Source organism: Amblyomma maculatum, chromosome 1 (assembly GCF_055883805.1).
Source record: "Amblyomma maculatum isolate TAMU_Amacu chromosome 1, ASM5588380v1, whole genome shotgun sequence".
Lineage (NCBI taxonomy): Eukaryota > Metazoa > Arthropoda > Arachnida > Ixodida > Ixodidae > Amblyomma > Amblyomma maculatum.
The window spans coordinates 309,511,023-309,537,832 of NC_139344.1; the positions used below are offsets into that span (position 1 = coordinate 309,511,023).

General features: G+C 45.3%; 1 protein-coding gene across 1 annotated transcript in view; it reads left to right on the top strand.

Moving 5' to 3' along the window:
- The window catches only part of LOC146207040 (E3 ubiquitin-protein ligase KCMF1-like), a 78,115-nt gene that overhangs the window by 11,712 nt on the left and 39,593 nt on the right, over nucleotides 1-26,810 (top strand). Inside the window, exons 3-4 of the mRNA XM_084593506.1 lie at nucleotides 24,970-25,109; nucleotides 25,749-25,850. Coding sequence (XP_084449632.1) covers nucleotides 24,970-25,109; nucleotides 25,749-25,850 — 242 coding nt within the window. The remainder of the gene's footprint in view (nucleotides 1-24,969; nucleotides 25,110-25,748; nucleotides 25,851-26,810) is intronic.

Sequence of the window (26,810 nt, forward strand, 5' to 3'; positions counted from 1 at the left end):
GCCAACGTCATGCTGGGAAAGAAAAATGGCGTAGCAGCAGCGCTGACTGAAGCCCATGAAAACGTTATTATAATTGGCTGTCCATGCCATTTAATCAACATTGCAGCAGAAAAAGCAGAGCGTGTTGTCTCCCAGCGAAGGTGGACGAAGTCCTCGTAGATATATTTTTTTTATTTGGAAATAAGTGCAAAAAGAAAAGCTGCCCTTAAGCATTTCCAAGAAATACATAACGTTGAGTACCGAAAACTTCTGAAGCACGCGCCAACCTGATGGCTGTCGCTTGGGAAATGTCTGGAAAGGTTAATGAATCAATGGGGACCTCTGTTGTTTTTTCCTTCATGAGGTGAAAAAAGAAAGCCGCAAGTCCGCAATTTCAGTCATACTGCCAAATTCTAAAGACTCCAGTGGTGTCGGCGCAAAGTACAGAACTGGAACACATGCCGTGCAAATTGAAGAGAAAGAAGGCAGCAGGTGCTGCACCTGTGGCAGTGAAAAAGGCTAAGGCCACTGATATGGTGGACCAGAGTAGGCCACCATGCATAACACGTGAAGAGAGGCTGTTCCAGTTTTTGAGCTCGGACCTCAACAAAGCGTGCTGTCTCTTTTTGAATAACACCATTCCTGTCTTTGAGGCATTGAACTGTTGGCTGCAGTCTCAAGCTCCTCAAATACATGCATTGTAATCTTTACTTTTTGGGCTTCTTGAAGACCTCCTTTCAAGGTTTGCACAGCCATGCCTCCTAAAGGAACACAAGGACCTACTTACAGTTGATTACCATGACAAAAATGGACAGAAGGATGATGAAGACATTGTGGTGGGACTGGAAGCCAAACGCATTGTTCAGAAACTCAAGCCAAGTGAGCAAGAACAATTTTATGAAGCTGTTCGGAAGTACATGATCACTGCCTGCGATTATATTCACCTCAAATTTCCTTTGGCTGGCAGTGCAGTAATTCTGGAGTCGCAGATCTGAAATCCATCGACACTATGTCTTTTCAGAATGTGCTTTTCTTTGTGGAGCAGTTTCCGGTCTTACTGCGACTAAAGCAGCAAGAGTCGAAAGACCAAGATTTGAATTCTCAGGAAATGGAATTTGTCAAACTTCAGGCGTTTGACATTCCCCGATATTTGCTGCAAGAGGAACGGGCTGACAGGCAGTGTAGCGCCATCTCCCAGCTGAAAGGCACAGATGGGCAAAAGAAATTTAGCCGTATCTCAGCAGTAATGCTTGGAATCCTCTGTATACCACACAGCAATGCTGAATGTGAGAGGCAGTTCAGTGTTGTAAAATAAAATCTCACCCAGTTCAGATCATCCATGTTCGACACAACCCTCGGTCACATTCTTTTGGCTAAATGTCGCAGGGGCGAACACTGTTACTCTCGGCAGTACTCAAAGGAATTTCTGAAAAGGGCAACATCTGCCACATCGAAGCTTCAACAGTGAACAGGGATGTGGCACATCAGTGGTTTTCAAACAAAAGCCACCCAATTCCCGCTCTTTTGAACCAAATAAAAACAACTCATTCAATATAAATGCTAGTAACTCCATCCCCCCTTCCCTCTCCCTGGTCCGATGAGATCTTCCTAATGCCTTTTCTCTGAACCTGGCAGGTATGAAAACAAATTTTAACAGCTTTTCTGATACTGGCACAAGGCATCAGACATATTGCTGGCACGGACAGCTTGCAAAAGGTGTGGTCGGTGTTTATGGCTGTGAGGGCAGTGGTCGCGCCGAAGGTGGATGTGTGGGCAAGATCTTAAATCGCGCTTTGCTAAAATCTGCATTCTGTTTTCAGAACCATGCTGAGTATACTCATTGGGAGTTATGCTGGTCTTCGAGCTAGCGTGAACACAGTACAGTGTATCGGCAACATATCGGCATCGGCACAGCAGTAGATGACGTGGCGGCCAGTGTCGATCTGACGTCGCCAAGCGTTCGAGCATGGTGATCGCTGTCTGTGGGAGGAGCCTTGCGGTCTCGGCTTCAGTCACTTATTTCGAAATAAAGAATGCATCTGTAATATTAAGTATTATCTCGAAACTACAAAACTAATATATTGGATGACCATGGCGTGGCCCCCTTAAAAGAGCCTTGCATAGCTCGTGTGCAGTACCATACCTTGACAGGCCTGCTGCTGAGATTTGGGAATCGATAAACACTGCAACAATTTCAGCTCTGTTAATTCGAAATCCTGGATAGTTCCAAGAACTTTTCCTGGTCTTGTAACTTTAAATTTGACCTTAGAGCGGCATGGCGATGGGTGCCTTGTTAATTGAAGGATTTGGCTGCTATATGGAAATGCCTGTTTCAGTCCGATAAAACAATGGCCTCTTGTGCACCAATGGCAATGCATTGATGGTCGGTGCTTCGTCTAGCCATGCCAGTGCTTTTCCAGAAAAACAAGCATTTGAAGTTGTGGGCATGTAAAACTGGCTCCATGTGTCGAGAGGAGCACGTTCGCATGGGAAATAGTAAATTGAATTCTGCTGTTACAAAGGCAGGCAGGTTGTCTTCATGGTGAAAGCATTTTTGTAATAATTGGTTTACAGGAAATGAGAGGCGCACTATCTGTCACATTTGTTTCTGTGGACACCTGAACTGCGTCGTAAGGGAAGGCAGGAATGTGAGAGTGGAGGGCTGCGGAGTAATTTGGACCACCTAGAGATCTTCAGCGTGCACTGACATTGCACTGCACACGGTGTCGCGAGTTACGGGCTGCAGACTCCGTGAAGGTGTTTAAAACGGGTTTTTAATTAGACAGTTGCAACCCAAAAGAAAAGAAGAGGGCCCCAGGCCCTGAAGAGGTAGCAGGCTCCCCGTGCAGCCATTCTCGTCTGCTGCTGGAGAAGAACTTCCTCGCTGCTGGGCGCGCTCCGCACATCGTCATGCGACCCATCCGCGGTACCATGGAGCAATGGTTCTTGGGATGCTGAGCCGGGACCACCCTCGAGTTCCAATGCCGGAGTTCCATGCACAGAGAAGCGGAACGTAACAACCGAGCGCCTCTTTGTTTCATCTCCATTGAAACGCAGCCGGCTGCGGTTGGGATCGAACCCGGGTACTCTGGCACAGTAGTTAGGCATCTTAACCACTATGCCACCATGGCTGGGCACCTTTTAACGCAGTAGCGTTAAGGAGCTCGTGTCGCAGAAAAGCCGGGTCGTCGGCGACATTGGCCGTGAGCGATAAATCCCGGCATGCACTTCATAAATAAAAAGCAACTTCCAAGATGGGCTGGGTGGGAATCGAACCAGGGTCTCCGGGGTGTGAGACGGATACGCTACCACTCAGCCACGAGTTCGATGCTTGAAAGCGGTACAAAAGCGCTTCTAGTGAATGCGGTGTTGCCTTAGAAACGTGCCGTAGAATGTTATACTGCGGTGTATATCGGTAATTATGAGCATGTTACTTACAGAAGTCGCAGTTACACGAGTAGCGAAGTACGTTTCCGCTACATTTCTTCTGCGCTCTGCGCACATGCAGAGCCATCTTGCGGCAAACACAGAAGAACCCCTCCTCGCAATGTGCGGCGCTGCCCCGACACGTGGCGCGCCACTCGCCCCTGACGTTTCGCCGTGCACCCTCACGGGTTGTAGAATCAAGCGTCTTTCCTTTCTTTAAATCACTATCTTCGCTCACCCGCTTCTCCCCTTCGGGCTGCGCGGGTACCGGTGCAAGGATGCCCCAATACCCTTGCGTTTAATAAGTTTTCTCGACGAGGTGCAATAACGCTATCGCGTTCCACTCTTGAAGGCGAAGCTTAAGCGTCCTTTAAATTTTATTTTGTTGCAGGAATACATGTAATGGCTGCATTTTTGTGGGTTTTTGTCTGCAAACATTCTCTTTTTGGGGCTCTCTCTCTGGTACGACTGCCACCAGTGCACAAAGTATCACCTGAACATTGAAATTCTCCTAGGCCATTATGACCTGAAGGCTGCACGTTCACTATAAAGGCAATTGTTGTGCTGGAAATTTCACAAAGCTTCTTACATGTGCGCACTGGTGGTGTGCACTACACAGCTCTCCTGTTGATCAGTGTACACATATTCTGATAATTTTACTTAGTGTTGAAGGCCACCGGAACTACGCTAATGTCCACACATGCATCACAGTGACATTGAACGTTTGCAGGGTGGACATCTATGGACGATATGTCAGTATGACCAGCATGAGTGCCTTTACTCTCCTTTGTGGGCTTAGTACTTTTTCCTCTCCATCACCAATGGCTTCAGACTGCTGTCTTTGGGATTGCACTGCCTATATTTCTTTGAGCTAAGTGCATATTGCGAGGCCATCCTACAAGAAACTACAAATTGTGGCAGTGGAAGGAAGTGCGACTTATTTTCACTTTTTTTCGCAGCAAGCAGTAGGTTTTATTTGGCAAAATGCGGTCTTATTGTCTCCAGCAGATGCGTTTCGCAATTTGTCTCACTTTCTTTTGCTGCTCTTTGTTAATTCATAAACAATAACTTGGAATTCTTTATTGCACAGTCAAACCTTGCTATAATAAATATAGCAAATTAGCGGATAAAAGCAACTAAAATCAATTTGGTTGATCTATGCTTTAGTTCTATGGGAGTTCTTTCTATATAACGAAACAAAAAATTTAAAATTTGATGCTCGATCAGTTATAACCAAGTAGTTTTTTGCATTCAAACGGCAAAAAAACATTTTCCGAGATCACTGGAGAAATGCGCAAGCTTAAGCATTGCGAGATGTGTTAGCGGGATTCCGCAAGTGAGTATGCAGCGTATGCATCCTACAATAGCCATACCGCACCTCTCTGCAAGGAACTAAACATTATCACGCTTCCTGACATTTATAAAACAATGCTCCTGAAGCTAACGGAATTAAACAATAAAAACATTTTAGACGGCATAGCAAACCTCACTCCTAAAAAAATACAGAATACCCGTAGTATTGAACAGTGGGAAATACGCCGAGCATGCACTATGGTTAGCAGTTGCTACGTACTAGGCTCTCATCGCTTCTAAACAAACGAATTGTTTCATAGCCATAATACTGCTTTCGTAAATATATCATAGCCACAATACTTACACTTTTTGCCTTTCCTGCATTGCACCATACACAGTATACTTTATTAAACACTTTGCTTAAACAATCTTGTAATTATCTTGATTTCTTCCATGTCGTTGTTTGTATCCTAGTTTGCTGCCAATGGCATGCTTAGGGTCCGTGAACCCCATCAAGCCCAGTTAGAGGCTTCTTAGTCACGGGCCTCAGCATCTGTAATGTTGATGTTGGAATAAATGATATGTGTATTCCCACTAGCTGAACCCTTCTACCTAGGTTATTGTAAATTATAAAGGTATACAATGCCTCCTTGTGTCCATTCCCACACTGTCACCCCTCCTCTAAATCTGTTTTTGATATATTATGCAACACATAATAGCATGGCGTGATTGATTGTCTGCTACCGTGATATTGTTCAGCGTGGCGCTATTGCGCATGCTTATGAACCTGGTATGCTCGCAGGCTGCTTGCCATGCATGCTGGCGGTGTCGGGACCAATAAGCCAGCACATGTGCACTGCCTGCATGCAGTAGCGAATGAGTCTCATGTGAGCGTTATCGTGATTTATACATATTGCGTGGTCCCGGGGTTGAAGCGATAACAAAGAGATTGGAGGGTTGAGAATATCAGCATACAGTTATTTACATGCGTAGAAGTAGGCCTGCCACAGTTTTCAGTAGAGTCTCTTGAGCACTGATCAGCTCGAACATTCATGCATTGAAATGGAGTAGACGCCATTGTAAAGCTTGCTCTCTATCTTTTGAACAACATATAGAAAACTTGTTTCATCTTAAAGGGCTAAACAAAGCTGGATTCTCAATCAGCCGTACTTCTATAGCATTTGATGGTTCGCACCAATCAAAATATACTCAAGAAGTATTGTCTTGGCCATCAATTTAGACGGGACTGAAGACTGCATGTGGTGAACATGCACCAGAGCACAGCACCAGCTCGGAGTTGAGACTCCGCGAGTGACGATTGAATGGTAAATAAATGCTGCACATTCAATGATTGGTCTTTTTACTTGAAAAACAATTTTTTCGTATGTTGTTTGTATGGGCGGCACCCCGAAAATTAGCCTTGGGATCTGGAAAAAAAAAGTGCGGCCCTTACATGCGTTTATATGGTAACTGTTATGAGACACGCCATCCATGGCAAAGCGCACAATATTTTGTATATGTATCAAAATATCATTTTTACATGGTATTTTGGTGTTGGTAGTATGAGGAGAGCGCACTGCTGTTAAACTTGGCTCCCCGTAATACAAAACCCTGTGAATGCCTATGAATGCTTTGACACTGAAACAAATAATCACAGTGGGTCCAAAATTCTTAAATTCAATTAATACAGCTTTTCAAAAGGTGCTTTGCAAACCTCTTTGTGGTCTCGGCTACAGCGACCGAAATTAGCGTTGTCTGCCTTCACAAGTTTTAGTGAATGAAAATGGCGATTGAGTACAGTGAGCTGTAATCGCTTACATAGCAGGATGGGTGTACAGTCCTTTCGAAGCGCAACTGGCATGCAGGCAGCCGGGCAACAGTTGTATTGGGCTGTTTTAGCCAATATAAGTGGTCAACACCTGGATAAATCAGCTCATAGTCTGATTGCTGCATATCTTTCTACCTGTGGCCATGTTTTGAGCGCCTGCTGTTGAATTCAGTTCGAGTCCATGTCTGAGAGAAGCCTCAGTAGGTCATAAGTCCAACAGATGATTCCACTGGTCGATTGGAGCTGGGCGCCCGAATCGGAACAGAGTGAATCAGCCCTAGTCGACCTGCGGATGACGGAAGTAGTGCTAAGTCGATTCTGGAAGTTTCAAGTTACATCCCAGCCCGATTGATAAATAAGTGGGAGTGCGGCTCTCTGCAACTCTATTTCGCACGATTTTAACACTGTGGACGTTTTTTGATAGACGCACTTCGATATATATTCTGTTTTACCGAAAGCAAGCCAGAGAGGAGGAAAGTACCCTCTAACCATGTTCATTGTGCCGGCCCACTGTTGCCAGTACCGAGCGGGCTGTGCATTCAACGCTTTATGCATGGCAGAGCGTTCTTGCTGCTCAGCATTTTTTTTGTTTAAAAGGCTTAAACCCCTTCATTGTGCTGTTCTTGGCAGTAGCATCATCGGGACAGCAATGCGTGATTGTGGACTGCATAAGTAATCAAAGAAACAGAGAGCGTGTGTGGGAAGCATGCAGCAACAGTCCGAGGGCACCCCGTTTTTTTCATCACTTTCCAGAAGGTCAAGATTTAAATCACTCGTGAAAGTTTTGTGTAAACCAGACGGACTATCGAATGTGATACCCATTTCACTTCCTCGGGCACTTAAATAGTGCAGCTGAGGCCGCACATTTTTCGATGTTCAGGTCAACATGCCGTGCCATCAGACTTACTCGAAGGCTGAATCAAAATGCATGGACAGCTTGTTTTAGGTGCTGTTCTTGAAAAGTGATTTAGCATAGAAAGTAAATTGCTGAGATGGGGCGGGCCAGTTCGATTGTATGCTTTTCGCACTCAGGAGCTGCGTGCCAAAATTCGCCAAGCTTGGTTTGCAATAGCAGCAGTATAATAAGCCTCAAATCATTTAATACGATATGAAGGCAGTATCGAATAGGCACTGTCGAGAGAAGACATGGGCCGAACTTGACGGTAAATGAGCTCAGAATGTGCATCCGATTGCTAATGCAAGTTTGGCCTGCAAAGCGCAGTCTCCCGAGATGCTACTGCAGCTTCCGCCATGACAACTGGATGTTGTTCGCTCATATAAAACAATGCCAGACAGAGCAGTCGCCGTTCCGATACTGCAGCACCAGTGACATCGAGTGGACCCGGTGCACACGTTTGGCTTATACAGGGTGCCACCATAAAATTAAGATTTCTATATACAAGCGTCATGCTTGTAAACAAGGGTACAGGGGGGGGTGTAGGCAAAAACACGGTGTGCCTACACTGCGCCGAGCGGCGCTGCCTTCGAAACCAGCTCGTAGGTGCGAACATTTCCAAGTGCTCTAGTGTTCAGAAATGTTTGTTTATGCCTGGAGAGTAATTGCATAATTTTTCAACTTATTGTTTAGTTGCAGTTACCAGGCAGAGGACTCGGCTTCCTTCTCCTTGGCAAAAATAGCGTGCGGTTATGGTGGGTGACGTCTATACACTGAAGGATTAAATTAAATGGAAATGAGAAAGCGCAAGGTATAAGAAAAATAATCACCTACATTCTTAAACTTTCTTGCCTATTACTAGAACATTCAAAAAGGAGGGCGGCGCCACGAGCGACTGGAAGTATGACTGACCTTGTGATGGGATTTCTGCTTTTCCAAGTACCTTCACTCTCGAAAATGCAGAATCTTACTGGCAAATCATACAGTGCCTATTGCACTCCTATTGCATTCGCCTATTGCACTCCAAACTTGATTTAATATGCTCAATTAAATTAACGTTTAAGGCTCTAAAGTCAAGGTCATTCAAAGGTTAATGTATACATGGAGGTCTGTAAGATTGCTCTATTTTGCTCTCTTGCCTTTATAGAAGAGGTGCATGAGCGCAAATCCAAACATTATCCACAAAAAATTACTCACTCTGCTCAGCACTATTAACATACTTTGAAACTTTTTTATTCAAATGCGTGTCATCATATTCTGCTCATTTTGCATCCCTACTAACCTTTACTTTGATACTATAGGCTTCATTTATTATTATACCATTAACCTACTTGATCAGAGTGTGTGGTACATGGATGTTTAATTGGGTGTTCATCAGGTTTTGATATAAAACAACCTGCATTAAGACAATTCTGATAATATGCATGGGAAACAACCCTCCATGACTTCGTCTATTGAGGGTTTAGCGACAGTTGCATTCTAGTACCAAAATATGAGTCTCTTGTTGAAACTTGTGAAAGTGAAAACAGAGAAAAGCAACTCCGATTCTGTTTCGCCAACATAGTGCTTAGTGGCTCAGTGTCACCGCTGCAATTGGCTGCAGCTTTTGTGTACGATAGATGTTCAGGCAGTAGCGCATGTAAATGGGATCTGACAAAGCGGTTTTCGACATAAGATCACATGGAATGTGTCGATGTCCAAACTTGTTGAGAGTACAACATAAAGTGCACGAGCTGCAGCCATTTGTTCTTAAGCTGTTCGTCGTGCGACCAAAGAACAACCAGGTGTATTCAGAGCCGCAAAATAACTGATCCAGTTTCAATGCAGAAGTGCAACGCATGTCAGCCGCGATTATTGAAGGGTCTGCCTGTCACGCTCCACACCGCTGCCCTCTATTCGACTGTAAGCACCTCACGGCGCATCATAGCTTGCTGGAATGCTGAGAATTGTGCTTGAAAATGGCGGCAGCGCCGCACATGCAATGCAGATGGCCTGGGTTTTTGCCTGCACCACAAAAGTTACTGCTGTCGCCGGCTCATCTTCACTAACGTCACGGGCTGACGTCTATACAATATCAAAAGGTGGTGATGCCCAGTGTCCTCTGCAGATATCTTTGAAACCACTAAAAACAGCCGAAAAATCCTGCAACCTCCGGAAGTGACGAAATTGCCACTTCCAGCGAAATCACTCTGGTCGGCTTATTAAGCTAGAGTGCCCCGAGTTGGTCCTAATGACCAGAGGAATATGCGCAGCTTATCTTGGTCGACCAGTGGAATTTGAAATCGCCATTTCGGAGCAAAAAAACCTGCTCCGGAGCACACTAGCGAGCAGAGCGAGTGCTCTAACTTGAAGTAAACAAGCCAACCGCTCAGTGGTCACGGCCCGTAATCTTCATTTTTTTCGCTTTCGTTTCGGCGTGCTCTGGCATATTAGTTGAGAGGGAAAATTGACAAGTTCTCGGTTCGAGCTAGATCACTCCCTTTTCAGTGGGCCTTTAATAACAAATGGTTTTGCTCTAAGCCAAGGCTTTACATGAGTGTGAAGGACGGGGGTTCTGGAGAGTGCTAGGGATGGGAAGGTGGCTGGTGCTTTAGGCCTAATCATAACACTTTGTCTTTCTCATTTTAATGTGACTGTGTTAAAAGCCATTGTTACAGCCCAGCATGTTTATCTAGCACATGCTTATCTGGTGACCACCTATATATCCACACGAAATGAAGCTTTATTCCCTGACCTGGTGCTTCTGATAACTGGTGACGAGGACCTACGCGCCTACTTGGGCCACGGCCGGTCTCGAGGGGGAGAGCGCTTCTCTTCTCTTACGGCCTCTCCAATGGGGTCTGTTTCCACCGCCCGCCGCGCCTCGGTGGGGTCGCCACCGCCCCACTGCTGCTCCTCCGCTACAGCCGTTCACGCGCAAGGGAAACGCGCGCTCGCTTTTAGCTTCGCCCGCGTCAGTTGCAACCGGCAGGTCCTGACATTTCGCCCCTAATGGTTTATACAAAGTCCGTAATCAACATAGAACATTTATCGTGTACGAGGAATAAAATACAGTCAACAATCCGCTCAAGCGCGCGCTCCTTCGTCAGTGCGGCCGTGCACGGTCGAATGAAGCTTCGGGTACACTTCAACATTTTTTACCCCTAAGTTTTGTACAGAAATAAATTTACCAGGCTATGCAATGTGACTTTGAATGTTTTAAGCAGGTGTAGCGCGACCTGACATGAGTGCATGGTGAACTGTTGGGTGGAAATTATGTCAACCGCTACCGTTTTCGTTTACATCAGAAGAGGCACCGGCAAAAATTCATGGCGCGTCTCAGCTAGATTCAGAGTAAAGAACAAAAATTTACTCATATAGTAAAAATTTCACTTGTCTAGTGGAGTGGGCTGTTCTAGCTTCGTTCAAAACATATCAGTCGGTTGAAAGACCGAAGATGTATATGTAGTCTCGCGACTACTTTTAATCAAGGAAATGGGCATAAACAGTTAAGCAGAATCGAAAAGAGCGGCAAAAAATAAAAAAATGTGTCCTTCAATTACACATTGCACTATATATATTCATCAATTCAGCAAAATGCGACCTGCGTCTAGAAAATTCAGTCTCAAAATCTTCCTGCACGGCTTGTGCACATAAGGAGTTGGCCTCTCGGTCTTTTCTGTCACTTTCCTGGTATAATTAATTGAGAAGAAGAATTCTGAGAAATTTTTCAAATATCAAAGAAGCGGACCTAATAACATAGCTGTTGTCAATTCCTTTCGGGCAACTCAGTGTTGAATTCTGAAATGCTGACTGAATCAGGATCTTAAGTACTTTGAGAACATTTTTGTGTAGTAGGTGCACGGCAGCTTTATCGAAAAAAAAAAAAAGCCTGTCCAATAGGGCAACAAGCTCTGGTTTCGGATAATGCAATCCACTAGAATATTGTCCTCCTAGAAGAGCATACTACATGGGGCTGCTTCTTTCGCTAGTTTCAAGAAGAATAGCGCAAGCGTCACACCCGAAGTTGATTAACTAAACGGTATATCCAGCGACGTAAGGAAAACCGGAGTATGTGACAGTGGGAAATGGGATGGTAGAAGATGCCATCACTTCCTTCAGTGCCTTGATTTTGCTCTCAGATGAAACGTCCGTCTTGACAATGTAGTCATGTGGCGCTAGCTGTTACAGCCCTCGCATCTAGCATGTCGTTCCCTTCCGCACATTAGCCTTACTGTCCCGAAGAGAGCCTCAATGGGTCGCTATATAAGGCTTGAAATGAGTCTTCAGTGAGAGTGTCCTTCTTTAACGCTTTAGAAGTTTCTTGCACACTTGATATAGCAGGTGAACTCATTTGTAAGTCACTGCATCGAGTATCACTTTCATCATTTATTGGCCTCTTTTTACCACTTCGAGCACAAGTGGTGTCATGAATATCAAACCATTTTTTGTTTTCATAATAAGATTAATATCATGTAAAAATTTTATTAAAACAATGTTTATTTGCAAAATTGAAATAATGCTTACAATGTACACATTGGCCAATATATGAATGGTAGTAACATTTAAAACTCAACCCTACAACGTTTACTTTGACTGTTAGACTAATCTTTTATATCATGCAAGCATTCTGCAATTTACATTACATTTTTATGAAATTATTTTCATCTTCGGTGCTACATGAATGGTTTTGCATCTAGCGCTGAAAGACTGTTTTGCTGTTGCAGACGAGTTGCTGTCATGTTAGCCTTGAAGAAACTTCGATGTGATCGGGTTTTTTTTTTTTTTTTTTTTTTTTTTTTTTTTTTTTTTTTTTTTTTTGCTATTCGTGTGCAGGCTTGGGAAAAACTGGGATTAAAATGGACAAAAGTAGCTACCATGCCGCAGTGCATGTCATAAGCTTGTAGAACGTTTGCAGAGCGACAGTGTTTTTATATAAAGACTCGGTTCACGTGTAAAGTACGCTGACATGCCGCTGGAGTATCTACCTTCCGTGTTCTTTTCTTCCGGGGCTGCACACACCACGAAACAAGCGAGCAACAGCGCGAAATCATGCAAAAGCCACCCGCCGCCGCTGAAGCAGATGCGGAGCGAACAGTGAGCAGGTCGCGCCCCTTGCGGTGGCGGAGAGCGTGACTCGAGGAGAAAAGTTCCCATTGTTCACGCGGCGATTGAGAAGGCCGTAAGAAAGAGCGCGCGCTCTCCCTCGAGACCGGCCGTGCTTGGGCGTCCAGTGGTCGGGTACGACTACCGCCTGCAGATCGCACAAGTGGCCATGGGACCTACAGCCACAAGGAAGGGATGAGTGGCCAACTTCTTTAACACTTTCCTGTCCGCGCCTATTCCCATCCTCGCTATCGATGGTTTCACAATTAAATTTTTTCTGCTTTTGAAGCGCTCTTTGACAAGTGACATCATCCAGTGGGAAATAGAACCCTTCTTTCAGTTTTGCTTTTGCTTTTATTTTTTCCACTGTGCCGCGCCCGTCCAGATGGTCTCCGGGGTGGGGTGATCAGCGCTCCTTGTTTACATTATGGCATCCGAAGTTGACGCATCTGAGAGCTCGTTTTTGATGCAAACAGTAGCAGTGATGACTTGGAAGATGAATTCAGCACTATTTTCTTTCCCAACTCAGCGAATACTGTACACAGAAAGCTAGAATTTGCTTCAATTTTGCATTGGTCCCTGTTGTAAAATACATATATTTTGAAAATTTTTTGTTTTATTTGTGTCAAGAAACTTTGATGCTTTTGTGTTTGTTTTTTACTACAAATTTTGGTGATAGTTTTTTTTTCATCACTTAATAAATATGTTGCGTGTCACTAATACCGTTGTGAAGAGGAATTCCTCCTCTACAATTTGATACTAGACACTCCTGTATAAAGCTAGTTTTACTATAAAGCAAGTTTGTATAAAGCAAGTTTTGCTAAAGAAAAAAAATATTAATGACAGCACCCAAAAATCACCCCTTTTGCTGCGGACAGGAAAGGGTTAAGGATGTTGCCTGTGGGGAAGCTGTGAGAAAACTTCACTTAGAGCGCTTCGTAACTGCAAATGAAATAGCCAGTGAAACTCTTCGTCTTCCTGACAGTAATAGGCCCAGAGGCTTATGAAGTGCTAAGAAGTACCACAGTACTGCTATCACCGGGGGAAAGGTCATATAAATAAGCTAAAACTCTCCTGAAAGAGCACTATAGATAGCCCCAAAAGTTCTGTCATGCAGAGCGGTGCAAGTTTAACCAATGCATGCAACAGGAATGTGAAAGTGTCACACGTTTCATTGTAGAACTTGAACATCCAGCCAGGAAGTGTGACTATGGCGAATTCTTACAAGACGCCCTCCAAGACGCTGGTTGCTGTCACACGGAATGAGGGACTAAGTGTGCTCTGTGAAAGCACGTCACGAGACTTGACATTCGAAAGCGCTTGCAAAATATCCCTTGACAGGGAACTAGGGGGTGTGGCAGTGCGCAAATGCAGTCAAGAGATCAAGAGGCATTGGTACACGTAATGGAGAGGTGTCCGCGTCAAGGCAAACAAAGCCCAAGAAAGGGCAAGGTCGCAAAAGCAAAAGTGTGAAAGATGTGGAAAGGGACACCGATCGGAAGTTTGTTGAACTCAGTGATTAAATGGTGGAATTTTTTTTACGTTTATCGTAAAATTGTGCAAGCAAACCGAGGATATCACATTTTTAACAAATTCGTTTGAGGGACGTCGTTGAGGTGACGGTGGAGGGTGCCAACAGAGAGAACAAGCATGGAGATGACACCAGAACCTACAAAGCGGCAGGATTGAAAGAAGGCGAGAATTGCATCGGGTAGAAGAATCAAAGTCTGGCCATAAACGCCAAGCAAGGAACGATTACATACCACTCACCTAGCTACAAAAATGAGAGTAAGGTGGAAAAATTGAAACAATCAAGATCGGAGAAAAGGAACGCGGTGTGGCTTCCTACATGAATGCACCAGAAAGTTGCTGCAAGGGATGGAATCGATGAGGAATATCCAAACAAGTACGTGCTAGAAGGACTGAACATTATAATAGATTTAACCCACCAGTCACAGATGCACCAAGAATGGGGAAGACCAAATCTTTGCTAATCATTTTCCAAGAGGAGAAAGTACCACAAACGGTAGTCTTAAGCGGAATAACCTTCAAGTGCTAGTGCTTTCTCTACAAAAAAAAAAAAAAAACTGCACAAAGTCTGCTACAAGTGCGGAGGACTTGGACACTGCTGAGACGTCTACGACAATGAAGTGACCCTGCCCGCGACTGTGGCATGACATCATCTCTCGACGAGCATCCGTGTATACCCAAGTGCCAACTATGCGGGGGACAAGAGGTGCAAAAATATATTTAGACTCTAATGGGAAGCGAAGCAACAAGGCCAAAGGAGCAGTCTCCTTGGGGATAGAGAGCGAGGGACGCACGGAGCCAGCTGCAAAGGTGAAAGGGTTAGCTAAAGTTTCAAAGAGCTCAACAGGCAGATTAAGACTCGAGAAGAAAGAACAATGGATCAAAATGCTAGAAACGGCAGCTAAGAAACCTGCAGAAGACAAACCGGAGCAGGCACAGGCAACAGAGTCTATGCAAGTGAAGAGGGATAAAGAAGCAGAGGCTATGAAGGTGGAAGAACCCCACTTAAATAGAAACGAACCAGAGCCAGACCTCGAGACCAAATAACAAACAGAAACTGAACATAAGACTACTTAATGGAACGCTATGCAATTCATGAAACAAGTGACAGAAACAGTCACAGTGGAACTTGAAAAGCGAGACGCTGCTCTCGAGGCGGATTTTGAGAGAAGGGACCAATGGATATTCGTGGAATTTCAAGCGATAAAAAATGACGACCAAGCAGCAGTAATACTATCTGGCAATGAAACTGTTGGGGATTCCTGCGTAAATGAGCAGTTTTACAATTTTTGCTTGCAAATGGAGACAAGCCCGAAATTATAGCATTACAAGAGTGTGGAAAAAAACTAAGATGTCCGGTTACAAATTGTAGCCAGGTCGAGGGGACAAAAAGCAGGTTGCCATCATCGTGAAACGAACGTTACCACACTGCAGCACGAGACAGGACACGCCCACTTAGGTCACACCCTCAGTAAATGACACTGCGAAAGCGGAAAGAGAAAAGCCTATATGTCTTAAATGTCTACAGCTCTCCGAAATAGAGAAATGACTGTGGCTTCTACAGGCTATTCGCAAAAATGAAACCGATCACGGGCAAAAATCCAATAGTCATTGTAGGGGACGCGCATCACCCCGCATGGGGGTACAAAATTACATCAAGGGGAGGGAACTCTGGAACAGCATTTTACAGAATGAGCTAATCTTAATCACCAACCGCATGAAACCAACAAGACAGGGAAATAGCATGTCAGAGGCCAAATCTCTGTCGGTGTAACACGGGGGAGGACCTAGGAAGCGACCACAATATCGGAGATTGTGGTACAAGCGGGACCGCCCGCGCCGAAACCCAAAAAGGCTGCAGCAGTAAGCTGGGACCTAATCAGGTAGAACACTCGTACCGAAGACGAAATTATGGACATAGAATCTTGGGACGCAGACATTCTCGCGGCAGTTAAAGAAGCCACTGAAGAGGTGGAAGCAGACGAAGCTCAAGAGGTGGACAAGCGCTTCATAGGTCTGTGACCCAAGAAAGCTAGCCCAAAACAGGGCAAAGAAGAATGTATGCAAGCTCCTGGCCAAACAGAACAGAGATATTGAGGGGCATGTGCTGTACTTAACTAGACAAAACGAGGGTAACATTTGCGAGCAGGTGGACTGCGGAATCAGCAAAGCCAACAGGGCAAATGCTTAGACATCTTTTAGACCCAGATAAGATAATACATGTGGCATGTCAATGACTACAGAAGCTCGTATATAAAAACGAAGGCACTAGCGACCAACTAATCTCTGAAGTGAGGGACAGGTACTGGCGATGGACACCCCCCACACCCCTCCCCATTGGAGAGGTTAAGGCAGAATTAAATATACTTAGAACAAAAACGGCGGCAAGTCCAGGCAGAGTCAGCAATTGCATGCTAAGGAATTTGAATGATGCATCAATAGCTAAGCTAATATTGCACATGCAGGAATTTTGGGACAAGGGCCAAATCCCACCTACGTGGAAAGAGGTCAACCTAGTCCTTATTCCAAAACCAGGTAAAAAACTATATCTAGAGAACCTGAGGCTCATTTTGCTTACCTCATGTATAGGTAAGCTAATGGAGCACGTAATTCAAATGAGACAACAGATTCCTAGAAGGACAGGAACTTCACCCTGACACGATGATTGGATTCAGCGCACCTTTTTTTGCCTGGGACAACATGCTCCAACTTAAAGAGCAAGTGCTAGACAACTAAACGTTAGATACGAGAGTAATAGTTGGTCTAGAGGTGGCCAAAGTGTTTGACATTTCGTCATACTGGAATGCCTAAAAACTCTATATTTAGATAAAAATATATACAATTCCGTCAAAGGCTTTCTTTCAAATAGAACAGTTGATATCTGCCTAGGAGGGAAGGGAGGAAATGGAATAAGACTGGGCAACAAAGGTACTCGCCAAGGCTCGGTCCTATCATCAACGTTCTTGGACATTGCAATGATTGGCCTACCAAAAAAATTGGCAGGTATAGAAGGACTCAACCACACAATATATGTGGACGACTTCACCAGAGACAGTGGTGCGCACATCAAAAACATCCTCGAAATAGTGATAGAGGAAATTGAGTCGTACCTAAACCAAATAAGACTTAAATGCTCTTCCTCTGCCCACAAAATAGACAAAGAAAGTTCCAGGAACACAGGATAACGTTAACAGTGAATGGGGACCCTTGGTAGAAACTATTAGAGTGCTGGGTCTTGAGATACACGGTAAGAACATCGAAACTACACTCGAATAGACTGTAAGCCAGATCAAGAGAATAGCAAACAAATGAAAAAGATGAGACCAGGATCACATACGTGGCACCATACCTACGGCTAGCCAAAGCAGGAAAGGCATGGGGATTTCAAACACTAGCTCATTGAGGCTACCAGAGTAGTGCAACAGCCGATGGGGCTAAACATACTAAAAAAGCTAGGTTTAGAACCTTGAGCAAGGCTTGGGAGGATATCCGAACAGACACAGGCTTCCAAGGAACATGCACCCAGTACATCATGAGGGTAGAAGAAAGGACAGAGTGAAAGCTCTACCAAAAAAAACTAGCAGACAGGGCGTGGTGGAAAAGGAACGGGTTTCGTAGTCCTAGCAACCAGGGAGAACGGAGACCAAGTCTCGTGCTGCAGCATTCAACAGAGGGATGCAACAGCGGCTGAGGAGGTGGCCATTGCGCTGGCCCTGATTGTAACCGATCCCAATCGGCTGCCCGAAACTACAGCGCAGCAGGGTATCTGCCGAAGCAGTTAAAATTCTGGCTGCCGGACCATTAACCCACGAGGGCCTGCAAGGAAACGAGACAGCGCATGCACAGGAAAAGTTAATCAGCAGAGCAGTATTCTCACAGCTGCTACTTGCAAAGATTGGCAATGTTCTAAACCACATGTGAAATTTACTGATATATGTATCGCACCGGCACAGTTTATACTGCAGTTCTTACGAGCAGCAGATATGCCACTTGACAGGTAAGCTTCGGAGAAAGCCAGTATTGCACCACAGGTATTTTTTAAATAATTTCAGTTCAAAGCCACCTCACCACAGATGCAGTGCGTATATATAAAAGGCACATTTCAATGGTTTTGAATTGTGCAAAGTTTGACAATGTCATATTTTAGCTAGACAAACTTTTCTTTGAAAGTGACAACCACCAGCTGAGATAGTATAGCTGTAGGAAGTTACCTGGGATGCCAGGAACTATTGCTGGACACATGAACACAGGGCTCGGAACAAAACGTAAAGGTACTACAGATTTTTATTTCTGAGCTCCTTATTTTGCCGTCTCATTACCTCGACAAAAGATGCAGACTGGCAGTGATCTTATGGACACTTTTGCTGAAATAATCGGCTTGCACGCAGGGTAGTGTCTGGCTCAGATGCATTCGCTGAGAAACATCGTATTTTGCAGGACAGCACTCGGTTTTGGAATTGGCAATGAGGAAATCACATTGAGGAAAGAGAGGACGATGAATGTGAAGTTCTTTATAAAAAAAAGTGTAAAACAACGCGCGAAATTGTTGAGGCAATTGAGATAGCACGAACTGGCGATGATTGTGTAAGTGGTGCGTCGATTTTGCTGTCTGAGAAAGAGATTGCATATCTTTCATCTTTTACATGTGCAGCCAGATAATATTGTTTCCTGTTTGAGTTTTTTCCTTCGCATGCGCATGTGATCTCAAGTGTACATATATTCTGCTTCTCGCATGAAATTAAAATCAGTTGGAAGTAAGCGCTCGTGTGTCTGTCTCTTGCTGTTGTCCGTGTGTTTTTATGCGCTTTCCAGGTTTTAACATGTCTAACCAACTCGCCCAAACGCTGTCATTATTAAGTTTCCAAGGGTATTGCTAAAACACTACCTGCATGCCGCTCTTGAGAAATCGTGCCTACATGAAATGACACATAGCATAGATGTTTGGCTGCAAACACTGATCAGTGCAGGATTTCCCTGTGAAGTGGTTACCCTGTTTTAAAGGGCCTTGCTAATGATGCTAGGGATGTAGAGGAGCACCGCTGAGCTGAAGAAGCGCAAAGTACAAGACCCGTTTCCATTCCATATTACTATCAAATCTCCCACCGCTTAAAAAACGTGGCTCAGAAAGGTGACATCCTTGTAGTCATCACTGCACCAAAAATATTGGCTTGTGTATACAATATAATGCAGGGGAAGCACAAGCAGGGATGTTGCATCAAACGCATAGGCAGGTTCGTCCCGAGGAAGAGTGCGTTCGTTTATCGTACATGGCTGCCATATGCCAAAAGCTACATAGAACAAATTGGATGTTGCAAAAACGGCACACTTCAGGAGCTGCACACACGAGTAGGTGCACTGGCAGGAGGAAAAGAGGGGTGGGCAACTGAACGTCTGTTGCCGCCACTGCATCAGAACGATTCCGTGAAACGACAATCTTGAAGAAGTTCGAGTCTAAACTCAGCAGAGAAGTATACAAAGCATACTGCATTAAGATGGAATTCATCACTTGTGTTAGCAACTGAGGCCTCGGTCGCCTTATCCGATAACATGAGGAGTTTAATTATCCCACACATGTCAGCGTGCCAGTCTTCTTAGTTTGCCATTACTTTGCCAAGATCAGCTTTACTGTAGGGGTGGACCATGTTTATGTCGGCTTTCAATGGCTTCTTATTCAAAGCATGGTTTCCTGTGCTTGGTACGTCACGGTATAAAGCGAAAAAGTGATGCTGGTTCAATGCTGCAGAAATTACGCAACCGCTGAAATGAAATTTTTAACTGACACATAGTGGGGTTTATATCGAGGAAAGCTGCAAAGCGTCTCTTCATACTCGGTGATAGAGATCCGCACGGGCTGGGCCCGACCCGCCGTGGAGTGTTTTTTTACCTATTGAGATGAGAGGGTGACATCGAAGTCCAGCCCTCCAGGACGCTTGGATCTTGAGTACAGGCTGTAATTTTAGCTTACGACTTTATGAGATCATTTTAATAGGTACCCCAACAAGATGGCAAGCTGAGATGAAGTACCTGTATGCATGCTGCCAAGGCTACAGTCGCACCAGAGAGCACCTGTCTTGCATACTGTTAAAACGTCTGCCAGGTCTGAACAAAAGGAAGGCATTGCTTCGAGGGTTTGCGTGATACCTGCTTTCGAACGCTACCCTTCAGCGCCTCACACTCACTCTAAGACTGACTCAATAAAGCAGACAGCTGAGGTTAAATGAAATCCAATTCCGTGTAGTCATGGTATGTCCTTGGATCTCTAGCTGGCAGGTAGAAATTATGACAGCACTGCTTTTTGTACACCTGATTCTGCTTAGCCATTTCTGTGGAGGGAAAGAGGCCTCCTCTCTTCCGTGGATTCTCCGTGTTGTTGTGCAAGCAGTTGTTCGCTCCTCTTGTGAGCGAGATGCCTGCTTTCAGATAGTGTCCTGTCCCTTTTTCTGCCTTGGGCCAAACACGCATACACCATGTGTGTGTTGCTAGACAAACTAAAAACGAAGCAACGAAAGCAATGAAACTTGTACTAGGCCGGGAAGATGTTTCATTCGGCGGGCTACAGTGTTCTAGAGGCTGTAGCCGGAACGTTGTTAGCCGGGGTGCACCTCAGCCTACGCACACGAGAACTTTGCGTGGCGGCGCTTCGTTTGAAGACTGGCTCGGCGCTGCTGGGAGGCGACAGATAAAACAAGCAAGTGTGCGTCGGGCTTTGCCCCCTGTGGTAATGCACCTATGACAGACTATACTCCCTTCACAGTGAGGGCAGCTGTCAATAGCAAAGCTGTTTGAAAAAAAAAAAAAAAACAACAAAAAAAACTCTTGTGCGGGGCGGGCAGACCACGCACACTGGTCCACAGCCGGACTCAAGCAGCGGCTGTGGCTGGTCTTATCAGATCTCCCTGAGGCGGCGGGTGGAGACATGGGTGCATGTGGCAGCAGTGCTCTCAGAAGGGTACACACGCGTCCACCACCGTTCGTTCCTTTCCCGCTCTCGCTGTCCAAAGGGTCTTCCTTCAGTTTGATTCCCCCCCCCCCCCCCCCACAAAAAGAAAAAAAAAAACAGCGAACGGCAGGAACAGCTGGGGAAGCCCTTTAGTTTGTGTTGCTGTGTGCTTTCGATCACACCACTCAAGTTGTTGATGCTTATGTTAAAACCAACACTTTGGTGCATTGTTGCAAACTATATATGCTCAAGGACGTCTGTGTACAATGTGCGCGAATAAGTTTCCATTGTGGCAGTGCCTTCAGATATTTTCGGCAAATGCGCGGTCCAAGTGAAAAGTTTGTTCATGCAGGTTTGAGGCGAGTTTCATTCTTTTGCGGCTCTTGCCTTCTCATTGTGGGCAATCCGGTTCTCGGCTTTTGCATATGCGGGTACGTATTGTCTGGAATTAAGAAGATCAGCTAGGAGATGTGGGCTTAGGCGAACTGATACAGAGTGCTGATTCCAGCAAGTTGGTGCGTATGTGTTGCTTTTCTGTCCCCGTTCTAAGTGCTGCTTTTTTTCATAAGCGAATCTAGATTTAAGCACACTATCCAGGAAGCATAATCAAACCTTACGCACGAAATGCTGGCCTGTTCACTTTGCACGTCGTACTGCTCTAGTTAGGTACTGTCTCGTTCTGTTCTCGTATAACTTTAAAAAAAATTAAAGAAAAAACAAGTTTAGGCACTACTGAGGCGGCGTTCGCGAAAATCAGAAGTGGAACAGAGTTAAGTGTTTTGCTTTTTCTGTTTGTACCTGGAGGAAGTCTGGATGCGATCGGGGCACATCATCGGTGGTACCTGCGGCGCCGTGTCCAAACAACAGCATTTTTACGCGACGTCTCCCAAATGACACCTGTCGCGCATGGCCCCAGACTTGCATGTTATGTCCCCCCATCTCACCCCCCTCGGCAAAGCGTATAAGGGTCAGGACCAACTGACCCCCTCAAAATTTATGCTTCAGTGTGATAGCGTTTTCCTGTTACTTGAATTACATCGTTCTGTTGCCAATATGCCTCATGCTTTCTCCGTCTGCGACTGGCTAAAAGTTCGTATCTCCTCCTGTGGTGTAGAGTATTTGGTCTATCTCCTTCAAATATCGAGTGTGAACTGGTGGAAAGGTTTGCCCGGTAAACTATGCCAGTTTTCCTTCCTCCTCGAAGTTTAGCCTTTGATTGACATGCCTAGGGCACTGTCTGAATTGTTCTTTGCACTTTTCACAGCCCCTGGCTTCCTCGTGCAGTGCATATCTCATTCTCAGCAGCTGTCGGAACAAGTACCAGATGGCTCTTGCCAGTGATTTGCTACAGGATGAACACAGCCACGCAATTTATTTAAGTCCATTATTAGCTCAGAGAAATTCGGATTGCTAAATGATCACCTCGGCTTGACACCGCCGAAAACAGATGCAGAGAAGAATAGTTTGCGCTTACTTCGACTCAGTATAACGTTGACATAGATCGAAAATAATGAAAGAGCTAGAATATTAAAACTGCTGAACATAGGTTGAGGGTGAGGGAGGGCAAACGAAAGGAGGGTGAGGGTGAGTGAGGACCAGCAATATTTTTTAGGTGAGGGCGAGGGAGGGCCAGGAAATTTTTTAAAGTGAGGGTGAGGGAGGACCGCCGATTGGAAAATGAGGGCGAGGAAGGAAAGGCCAAAATGAGGGCATTTGCCCATCTCTGGTCTTGATTAGTGGTCGGGCCCTGGTTAAGTATATTTTCTTTGCAGTAGAAATTTGATTTTTCGTGATGAATTAGTGCACACCACTTGTTCGCGTGCTGGTTTCGTTTGATGATTAGATCGTAGCAGAGATCATGTATATATGCCTTGGTTTTCTTCACGAAATAAAGGTGTCAGTCTGCGTTTGTGTGCGTCCAGCCTTTTCTTCATCCTTGTCTCGTTAGTGCAGCTTTTTATTGCATTGAACATAGCTGCCTTCTTCAGCATGCAGCCAGGAGTTAATGCTTGACGGCCATTCAGGCGCTGTTGAAAAGTATTCATTCTATTTTCATTGGGCTGGATGATTTTCATTTCGCTGTCGGGTGTTTCTGGCCGTGATACACCCCAGTGTTGGCTTGGTTTCAGGGAACAAGCATAGCGATATATTAACACAGTCAACGGAATATGCACATTTCGGTGTTCTGCAGGTGTTGTTAATTAACATCATCAGCCTGACTATAAATGAGATAAATGAGGACAATATAAGAAAAAAATTGGCAGTGGCTGAGCTCTGCTATTCTAGGATATACGTAGCGTGAGCTTCGTTTATCTTGGCTTGTCCCGGTTTTTCCTTGGTTTATCTTAGCTTATCTCAGCTTTTCATGGTATATCTTGGCTTGTCAAGGCTTATCGCTACCCCCTGGGCTTCCCAAGACAGCACTGTATATGATGCACACAACGTTTATTTAGTGAACACCAGTGGTTTATGAACACCGGTCTACGAACTACGAGCTAGGAACGCCGAACTACTCTTGTCATGGGCACAGTTGCGCTGCCTTTCTCTCTCTCTCTCGCTTGACACACTCTGGTAGAACCAACATCCTCTTCTGGGTGGTGTTGGTAGAACGCTTAAGCTACGCCTTTAAGAGTGGAATGCGATAGCGTTCTTCCCCTTCTTTCATCCATGCTACAAACGCTGGTCTGCGAACACCGGTGGTTTATGAACGCTGGTCTACAAATGCTGAGCTACGAATGCCGAATGACACTGTCATGGCACAGTTGCTCTCCCATTCCCTTTCTCTCGCTCTATACACCCCCTTTCTCCTATTCCTCCTTCTTAACAGTGTCATGGGCATGGTTGCTCTCCCTTTCCCTCTCTCTCGACACATCCTTTCTCCTTTTCCTCTGCTGGGTTGCAGCGGCGGCAGCTGTGTCCCTGTGACGTAGCGTGGCTCTCGCGCATGCGCAGCTTTATTGACGCAGATGACACGCGAAACTCCTTCCAACCTGCGTAGTGTAGCCCATGCTACAAAAATGCTCTTCGATACTTCTTGAGAGTCTGAATCAGAGCTCTGCTCGTGTTCATAATCAGAAGAGCCATCGCTCCAGGCAGCAGTAGAAGCTCCCACGTGGTCAGCCATCCGAAAGTAACCGCGCGCATGGAGGGCGCACTTTCGGTGGCCCGCACAATAGAGAGAAATGGCACGTTGTGAAATGAAGATGGCAGAGGGAGATGGAAAGAGGCTAAAAGAACCTCCTTTGCTGCTGCTAGCCGCAAGCAAGCGTGCGGCGAGAGAGAGCGAAAGTAGCGATCGCGTCGTGTATCGGCCTTTTGGAGAGGCAAAGGTGTGCGCCCCTGAACTTAACGCATCGTAGCAGACACGCCAACAGAATTAAAATAAAAACCTGCAAACGTGTGGCAGATGGCATGACAGCCCTTGAACCCGTAACTGCGCGCGCACCGCATAATTGCTTAGCGTGAGTGTAGAGTGTGCGGAGTGAACCTCCCCCCCCCAGCAAAGAAGGTGGCGGGGGTGGGCATAGTCACTACATATCAACACAGCGTGTGGTGAAAATACGAACTTGTAGAAAAGATTTGACGGATGGTGTAGCTACTCCAAGCGCGCCAGCTCAGGCGTGAAGTTCTGAACGCACGATAGAGAACGTACCTATACGTCGGTGACACTATGAGAGAAAATCGCGAAAACATACTGGTGTATTCGTGATGAAAGGGTTAATATTAATAGTTCACAGCTCTCAAGAACTTATCTACATATGTCTTCGTTTTTTAACTTTTGCAAATGCTTTACTATTTTTTATAAAATGGTTGATGTTGCATTTTATAAGCTGTGGTTTATATTTTAATTAATAAAACTTTGACATACTTAAAGAGCTTTAATCTAGAAAGGCAGCCAAAGAAAGCCTGTAGAGTGCTATAATGGCAATATGTCATGAGGCAGGAACTGAAAGTGCTACAAAATGAAGGGGTAACTGTTGATATCCTTTGCAGACCTGTACTATGGTGGGGAGGCTGTTTCGGTGGAGCAGCCGCAGTCGTTTACATGCCCCATTTGTGGCAAGATGGGCTTTACGGAACTTACCTTGCAAGAGCACGCGTCGGCTGACCACACAGATGCCTCATCGGAAGTGGTGAGTGAGGATATACATTGCGCACTTTGTTTGCATCACTGGAGGAGGGGTCATTTTGTCTAGAGAATGAAAATTGATTTGCAAACGGATGTATCTCAAGGGCACAAGAAATAACAATTTATCAATTTAATCGGCAAACATCTTTGGCGAAAGTGATTACAGTTGGCTTATACTTGAAGCTGTAGGCAGCCCTCTACAACCTTGTTACAGCTTCCGTTATGGCTCTCAAACAACCAACGGCGAACCAAGCAACATGCACCAGTGATGCACAGGAATTAACCTGCCGAGTGCAGCCCAGGCATTCGACAGCAAGCTGGTAATCAGGGTTGGCCATTTTGTGCCGCCATTTGTCTTGTACTGTCTGAACACAGCAACACATGGAGCATATTTGGCAGCCTTGGATGCTTCATTGTAAAAAAAGGGACTCACATTCAAACTTGGAAAGATACGGTATATAATCAAATGGTTTTTATTAAGGGTGCTAATCACTGGTGCCGTGGGATTGTCCAGTTTTGACGGAGAAATTACCTTTTGATGCAGGTTCAACTTGTAAACATTTCTTGCTTTGTTCGTTCCAGTGCATGTATAACAGAAAAGTTGTGGAGATATCAGTCTAGTTATGATTATTTGGTGTTTCAGGTGTGTCCTGTGTGTGCTGCTTTGCCTGGAGGAGAACCAAACCATGTAACCGAAGATTTTGCAACCCACCTGAGTTTGGAGCACAGAGCAAACCGAGACTTGGTGAGTTCTTTTTAGATTGATGTCGTAGCCAGTGAGGTCATGCCTTCCGTTGGAAGTGTGCAAGCAGCTACTGTCGGCTAATGAAATACTTATGCAGCTGCAACCACATTCACAATTTTACTCCTGGGGATTAGTTTTTGATTTCTCCTGTCTTTTCTACTAATCTAAACCATTCCTCCTAGAGAAATCATTTTTAGCTGCCCGTGATCATTAGCATGAAACTGGGAAAGCAGAGAGGAGCATTCTCTGCGTGTTATCCAACCCTGCAAGTGGCTTCTGTTTGGTTTCTGTTCAGCGGGCTGTGCGACACCATGGACCAGAGCCCCCACTCTGGTCCCCGCTTGCTGTAGATGTCACCTTCGGTTTCACAACTTTCTCTTCCGTTGGCCTTTTGCTTTTTTCAGGTGGTAAAGGTTGACCTTGCGTGGCCCTTAGTTACGCCATATAGGATTGTACAGCTGATGTGGACAGGACTTGCGTTCCCATTCCCTCGTTGGGCTCCATGGTCGGTAGCTGCCGTTGTGGCCGGACAACACCTTTTAATCTCTGCCCCCCTGCTTTCCAGTCATTGCCCTCCCGAGGGTGCAGTTATTCCATAGACCCATTCGCATCAAATGCCGTCCGGTGGTCAAAGGGCCGAAGTGGCAAAAGACTGCGAATCGCCGTCCGACGGAAAACCGCTAGTTATCGCGATAAATAAGAGATGGCGCCTCATGAAAGTTTTCCTGGTTTTTGCTTACTAGTTTTTACACCAGATGGAGATAGTTGTCTGCAAGATTCTCAAATATTTACAAGGAGAAAAGTGTTTTTCAAGCCCGCGCTTTTTAGTCGATCATGGCGACGCGACGAGGCAAGCCTCTCACGGAGGCAGAGATTGAATCGCTTCTGTTTGCAAGTGATGATGACGACAGTGACAACACTGTAGTTAGAGATGACCTGCAAAGCAGTGATTGCGAAAGT